At 50.0% G+C, this 7068-nt stretch overlaps 1 protein-coding gene across 1 annotated transcript; it reads right to left on the bottom strand.

Annotated features, from left to right (window-relative positions):
• Positions 1–3483: 3483 nt before the first annotated feature.
• Positions 3484–4986, bottom strand: LOC136540727 (bHLH transcription factor RHL1-like). Its single transcript, XM_066532739.1, has 2 exons — positions 4243–4986; positions 3484–4069 (listed from the first exon to the last, which is right to left on the bottom strand). The coding sequence occupies exons 1-2, from the start codon at positions 4861–4863 to the stop codon at positions 3857–3859; spliced, it is 834 nt and encodes a 277-aa protein (XP_066388836.1). The 5' UTR covers positions 4864–4986; the 3' UTR covers positions 3484–3856.
• Between the last annotated feature and the right edge of the window lie 2082 nt (positions 4987–7068).

Genomic DNA, 7068 nt, shown 5'->3' with positions numbered 1-7068 from the left:
TCCCTCTAGCTCATCATGGTTGCAGCACCAAGAAACTAATATATATATATATATATATATATATATATATATATATATATATATATATATATATATATATATATATATATATATATATATATAACACAAAAATGTCTATGATAAAGTGCAGACAGCAGTGGAGTAAACTGAATATGTATGTATAATGCATAAAGGAACTCAGTTTTCTGAAGCAAGATAAGCGTCTACCGGGAGACGGTGACTTAAAAGAATCACATAGCATATGCAAAGAGGGTATCATAGCATCATATCTAAATGGAATGAATGCTCACTATATGAGATGCAAGACCAAGGGCAAGGCCCCAAGGAAGCCCAACAGTAACTCCACCATCAGCCGTGGCCTTTTTATTGCTAAGGAAATGTAGGCCAGGCCACTACCACTATGGCCCCATTCGCTGGGAGGGATTTGGAGAAATCTGGATGAATCTGGAGGAAGTGAAAACCAGCTGTGAACAGTGAATTCCGGGTGGTTTTCTTACCAGCCGAACGGCGCTTATATTAATATTAAAAAGATATAAATACTTCAGGATTACAGGGTCAGGTCCCTAAATCTAATCCGAATTGCAGCCTGGATTTCAATTCCACAGTTAGAAAAGAGAAAAAAAAGCAAGAACTACCTAGTTTTGAGATTGTACCTTCAACCCCGCGGAGCCCTGCCACTGCGTCTGCCGCTGCACTCATCAGCCAGTTACGAGTGGGGAGAGAGAGAGAGGAGAGGAAGGAGGAACCTGAGGCCAAATTTATAGAGAAGGGAGAGAGATGAGCACGGTGGCGGATCAGGACATATAACATCAGGTGACACTAGGGACACCTACTTGACAGTGAATACATATGCATGCATCTTGCATTGTCCCTGCGTGCTGCATAATTACATGTGTTTAGAAGACACTCGTACCTCACATATTCCAGTACTAACTTCCTCCGCTTGCAAAAATTGTAGGAGATAATTATTATAGTAAATAAAATCGTAAACATGATTTATTTATCAATTTTATTTATCTGTGAATATGCTCGATGTCCATAAGCATACATACGGTGCTTGCCCCTGACGCAATAAAAAAAAGATTCTGCGTTGTTCTTTGTTCTAGGTAGTCAGGGATGGCTTGATTTACCATGTTAACAGCATCACCGCCAAATTGATTAGCTGCTTTGTTGGGTATTGACAATATCAGAATAGGACTAAGAAGCTTCACTATAGGCTAGTGAGACATGTAGACAAATTCAAAGCTGGTTAGTTACCATCTGAAAAATTACAACACCATCTACACAAGAAGAACCCCAGGGTGACCTTTAGTCCAGATATTTCCTTTAACAGTTTTTTGGCCTTCCTCTTGGTAAGTCCCGTCAACGTTCACCCAAAAGTGAGGTTTCTCGGCACGTTGGACTCCTGCCAATTGAAACCAAACATTTATTTTTAATATATTTTTTAAATAAGATAGCCACATATGTCAAGATCCAGTAGTAGAGGGATGAAATCAGATAACTACTACTTTTAATATTAGGTGAATGTTCAGTTTTGCCCTATCAGTAGTATCTGCTAGCATCTTCTATCACCCGGTGAATAGTCAAGCGCAGAACTAATAAAAGAATTAAAATATGCTCGCAAAAAAAAGAACTGAAATAAATCTAGTAGTATATTTTTCTTTCTAGAAAATCCCAAGCTCCACATGCCCGGTCGATCTGACGATATATTAACGTAGTGAAGAATCAAAGATAATACACCTGTGCTAGTCAGCAGTGACTCACCTGGTCACAAACAATCGTTTTTTGATAGAGCACGGAGCTGAGAGATTGTATCATGTCGTGCGCGATCTCTTTTTCTTCCAAAAATACTCCGCGCAGCACCGACACAACCAACACAGAAGACAGGGCAGCAACGCCCACCTCCATCTCCTACTCACCACTCAGGCAACTTCTCCAGATCTGAGCAGAAACCTTGCAGGTAATTTCGCGAGCAGCTAACGGGCATCAACCAGGTTGTGAGGGAGCTGCACAGCGCCGGCGGCATTAGGAGGAGGCAGGGGTTGGGCGGGGCGTGGTGCCGACCGGGCGGAGCAGGGACGCGGCGGGGCGGCAGCAGGGTCGGCGGGGGATGGAGGAGCGGTGGCGGCATGATGGGATAGGGGTAGGCCGCCGACGTGGGCGGGGTATGGGGGTGCAGGGGCGAGGCTGCGGCATCGGCATGGGAGGAGCGGCGGCGGGAGCAGACCGCGGCGGCGAAGGCTTCTTCTTCTTCTTTTTTTTCTTGCGGAGCGACGGCTTGGGCTTGTAGTGAGAGGCCGAGAGGGCGGTGGGGCGGTGGGGACCACATGTCGGCGCAAAATTGAAGGGAGCGCCCCGGCTTCACCACGGCAGTGAACGGGTCCAATTTGCTCTTTTTAGGGAGTAGAGAATACAAAAATCAAGTAAAAATTGGAGCCATCCTTTTATTTACCCTGCCAGTTCCGCTAACCCTGCTAAATTTATATGCTTGCAACCAGATCAAATATGCGTGTGCATAGAGTAACGGCATGCGGATGCAAAGAGACGAGGTTCGTTTTTATGCCACAAAGGCTTGAAACGCCCCTCGCTTTGAAGTTGAAGTCTTTATTGTATTGGTTTAGACGCCACGTGGCTTGCCACAAAGGCTTGAAATGCCCCTGCAGTGGTCATGACTCCTGATTAGAAAACACAAAAGTTGTCGTCTCCTACTAACACGATAATTGTTTTTAACACTTTGGTTTAGATTAGGCAAGCTATAGGCTTTTAGGTAAGACGTGGCAATAAGAAGTCAACACAATAAATTAGTGATTCTCATGTGAAATAAAAAGGTTAGGAAACAAATCAATATATTGGAAGCTCTTCATTCAAAAAAAAAAAATATTGGAAGCTCTCGTGTATCCTAGACCCTATTTGGACTGCACATGGACGGACGGATGGGCTGCCACGTCGACGCGTCCGTGAAAGCTACGGCCCAGCGAATAGGCAGACCTATGGAGAAGTGGAGGCGGCGGCGTCACCTTGAGCCGTCTCTTATCCCACAGCCCAATCTGGCCTTGCAAGATTTCAGCCCAATGGCGGCGGTTGAGGGTTCCCCGACGAAGTCAGCGAATAGCGCGAGACCAGGTCACGTCCGTGCATGGCCGAGGATCGTGTCGCTGTCGTGTGGGGCGGTTGCGTTGCATGGCTTCGTGGCGTGGTACTTGCTGCAAGCGATTTGGGACAATGCCATATTCAACTTAGAAACAAAGGATACTTACTGCAACTCTAATCATGAGAAACGAATTGCTGTCCCGTGGACGTGGTACGTTCATTTTTCATCAGTTCGAACACAATCCAATCCACATCGAGAATGAGAAGATACATACCATGCAAAACTTTATTTTATTGAATTCATTCAAAGAACAATCTGCAACAAGATGTCACCGAAGTGTCCTAGTGAGCACCATAACAACTTAACAGCTACTGATGTTCTATCACTAATTAAGGGAAATTAAAGGGGGGGCCTGCAATGCAAATTTGCAGCCAAAATTAAGCTAATCAATGTGGGTAATGCGCCGTTAAACATGAACACCGGCGTTCGTTAACATAATAACAAGACCATTAAATGCACCAAAAATAAACATGATGGCACCTACTCAATCTACTACTTACGGATCAGCTATAGACAGACGTCGTCGTCGTCGTCAGGTCAGGTCAGGGGTCAGGAACACACACAACAGCAGCAACAGCGCTGGCACGGCCGGCGTTGTAAAAAAGGGACAGCCGGCCATCGATCGCGCGTGCGGATGCAGGCGGCGGCCTTGTCGAGACCGGTCGACTCGACGCCGCCGTCGTCTCACTGGCCTTGCTGCAGCGACGCCACGAACCGGCCGAGGTCTCTGCGCACCACCGGGTTGGCCTTGGCGGCGTCGTCCTTGGCCACGGCGTCCACCAGACTCGTTGGCACCAGGCACTTGCCCTCGGCGGCCAGCCGCTCCTGCACGCTGCCGCACGCCAGCAGCGCGTGCATTCGCTCCTGCGCCATGGGCGACGGCATCTTCTCCTCCTCCTGCATTTGCATGCATGCATTCACAGGGATTCAGTTACACGAAACACAGTGATGAGGTGCCTAGAAAACATGGGGACATCATGATCCCAAAAAAAAACATGGGGGCATGGATCGACATTGAGAATTGCAATGCAATGCAATGCGTGCGCGGCGCGGTTGCCAGTTTTACGCACCTCGCTTGAGCCGGCGGCGCGCATGAGGGCGAGCACGCCGACCTGCGCCTGCAGGAGCTTCACGTGGCGAGCGGCCTCCTCCAGCATCTCGGCGGTGTTGAGCTTGTGCGCCCCGGGGATGAGGCGCGCCAGCTCGGCCGTCTTCTCGCTGATCCGCTTCCGGCGCTGCCTCGCCGCCGACTTCTGGACGGACTGGCACGCGCCGCCGCCGGCCTTGTTGGCGGCCGCGCCGCGCACGAACACGAGCGGCTCCGGAACCTTCGTCGTCGGGTCCGGGACCGGGACCGGGGGCGGGGGCGGGGGCGGCAGTGGCAGTTGCAGGACGTACTCGTCATTCGTCAGAGCCCCCGTCATCGCCGGCACCTGCTGGCTGCCAGTGCCAATGCGCTGCCTCTTGCCGCAATGCCACTCGGCCCCGGTGGCGCCGTCGAGCGGGAGGCTGAGGAGGTCGTCGAGCGCGGCGTTGGAGGCGTCGAGCGGGTCGTACACGAAGCCGAGCAGCGCGTCGGTGACCTCGGAGTGGCCGTCGTCGTCCTGGAGGAAGCTCATCATGTCCGCGGCGGCGGGGAGGCGGTGGTGGCCGAACAGCGGGGCGGTTGTCGGGTGGAAGCTTAGCGCCATGGGTCGTGGCGCGGGCGGGGTGGTTGCTTTGCTCTCGCTGCCTGACTGCCTGCTTGCTTGTGTCTCGCTGCTGCACGAATCAATGGCTCGGAGCTCAACTGGCCTGTCAATGCAAGACCGAGAGTCAAGGGGAGGAGGAAGAGGCGGCGGCGGGCTGGAGTGTAATAAACAGGCGTAAATAACCCCCCCTTGTCTTGGATTCTCCGGGGCGGTTAGGCCTCTTCCCCTTTCGTAGCTTCCCACGGACCCCACCTCGTCCTCAACTCGTGTACCCGCCACCACGTGCCGCCTCCTCCTCCCTTCTCTCACCCGGACGCCGCGCAGCTTGCTGCAGTGTCTAGTGTTCATTGCTTCCTTGCTGAACAACCTTTACTTGTTGCCATGGGCCCATGGCAGTACCGAAAGAGCCTACCGATCCCTCGTAGCTGGGCTCCTCCAGTGCAAATGTGGAATGCGTGTGAAGTGCCCGTGAAACAAACGAAGCCCACACGGTTTTCGGCCTTTTGGATAGCCCGTCCTCTTTTGTCGGATAGAAGCAGCCCAGCAACACAGCCCGTCCGTCGTCCTTCTTTCTCGGTTTCCCTGTCCGGAGGAAACGGCCGGTCCAGACTCCAGAGACTGCTACTACAGCGGGCCGGGGCAAGTTGCTGACTGCAGACCGGTGCTTCAGTTTTGCTTCCAGATCGACGCTGATACGCTGTCAAGTACTGTGGCAGGCTGGGTCGAGAAACCGATGCGTAGCAGCCAGCCACTGCTGTCCGTGTCCCCGATGCTGCTGAACAAGAGCTAACATCACGGTAGACGTACCCGTCTGAGCGTTACTGAACACCCCTTGGTCACCGTCTGAACACCATGGACCACTCCGCCGTGACCGTGCGTTTACACTGGCCATAGGCGTCCACAGTTACGCACGCATGGGGCCCGGCCCGCCACCGTCCACGGACCACGGCCAGTATGAATGTGCAGGACCATATGCTGGACGGAGCTGGTCGGAGAACGAGCGCTGATCTTTGGCCATTTGCTCTTATACTAGTAATTAATAATATCCGGGACGTACGTACGAGGGATAGGATGTTGTTGTAGACAAGAGCCCCGTTCGCTTGTCTCATGAGCCGTACTATTTCAACGAACAAAAAGTGTTTTTCTCTCATAACAAATCAACGAATAGTACTTTCAGTTATGGTTTTTAAAAAAAAAAAACGAAAAGGGTCGAGGACGCGCCACAACGGGTGCGTCGACTGGTCGGATACTCCGAAGTAGGAGTAGCAGTTGCTAATGAATGAATAAGTTAATTGATCGATAGATTAATCGGCGCAGACGTACTGATGAGCGCACATGAGACACGAGACATCGCGTCAGGGTTATTAATTAACTAGTGTAGGAGCGCGCGCCATCGCGCGCATATACAGTCATACGTGAAATTGAGAATATGGAGAAAACGCGGTGGCTAACAAGCTATATAGATATATATTTAGGATAGGATGTATATATTACACAGGCTGTTTGAGTTTGCAAAGAGTTGATATCTGAGGAATATGTTTAGTTTTCTACATAGCATATCAGTCTGGGGAGTACATTTGCAGTTTTCAGACTTCGAACAAACAAACAGATAAGTCTTCGATGGGATTACACACCCATAGCTATGAACCGTTAGTGAAGCTACGAAAGGCAGGCTCAGGAACAGTTTTTTTTTTTACAGGATGACTTTTTGTTATGGTGGTCTGGAATCCGTATTAGCTTTATAGGACTAGGATGCTAAGGAATGCTGGATGCCTGAAATATAACCCTGTGCACGTTACAAAACGGTGAAGCCGACATCTTGTTAGGTGGCATTACCTGGTGTAAGAAACAACACAGTGAATCAGTAAACGATGGAGCTGAAATAGTAGAACTGTATTTTTTTTGCCAAAAAAAAGTGTCGTATGTGATGTGCAAGGCTATGGCTGTGTTTCGCGAGTGCTGAAAACAAATGACAGCAACAGAAATCGTACAAGTCTAGATTAGATTATGTTTTAGACACTGTTCGCCTAAACGGTCGTTTAGCCCGTTTACACACCGTGTAAACGCTATACAGTGGTGCGCCGTTTCCGTTTAATCACCCGTTTACCCCGTTTAATTGACCGTTTAGCCCGTTTAATGGGACGTTTTGCCCAAATAATGGCTAAACGGTAGGTGACCGACTGTTTACCGTTTAGCGTTTAGGAA

The sequence above is a fragment of the Miscanthus floridulus genome, chromosome 2 (genome assembly GCF_019320115.1).
Source record: "Miscanthus floridulus cultivar M001 chromosome 2, ASM1932011v1, whole genome shotgun sequence".
Lineage (NCBI taxonomy): Eukaryota > Viridiplantae > Streptophyta > Magnoliopsida > Poales > Poaceae > Miscanthus > Miscanthus floridulus.
This window is presented reverse-complemented; position numbering and strand designations above follow the sequence as displayed.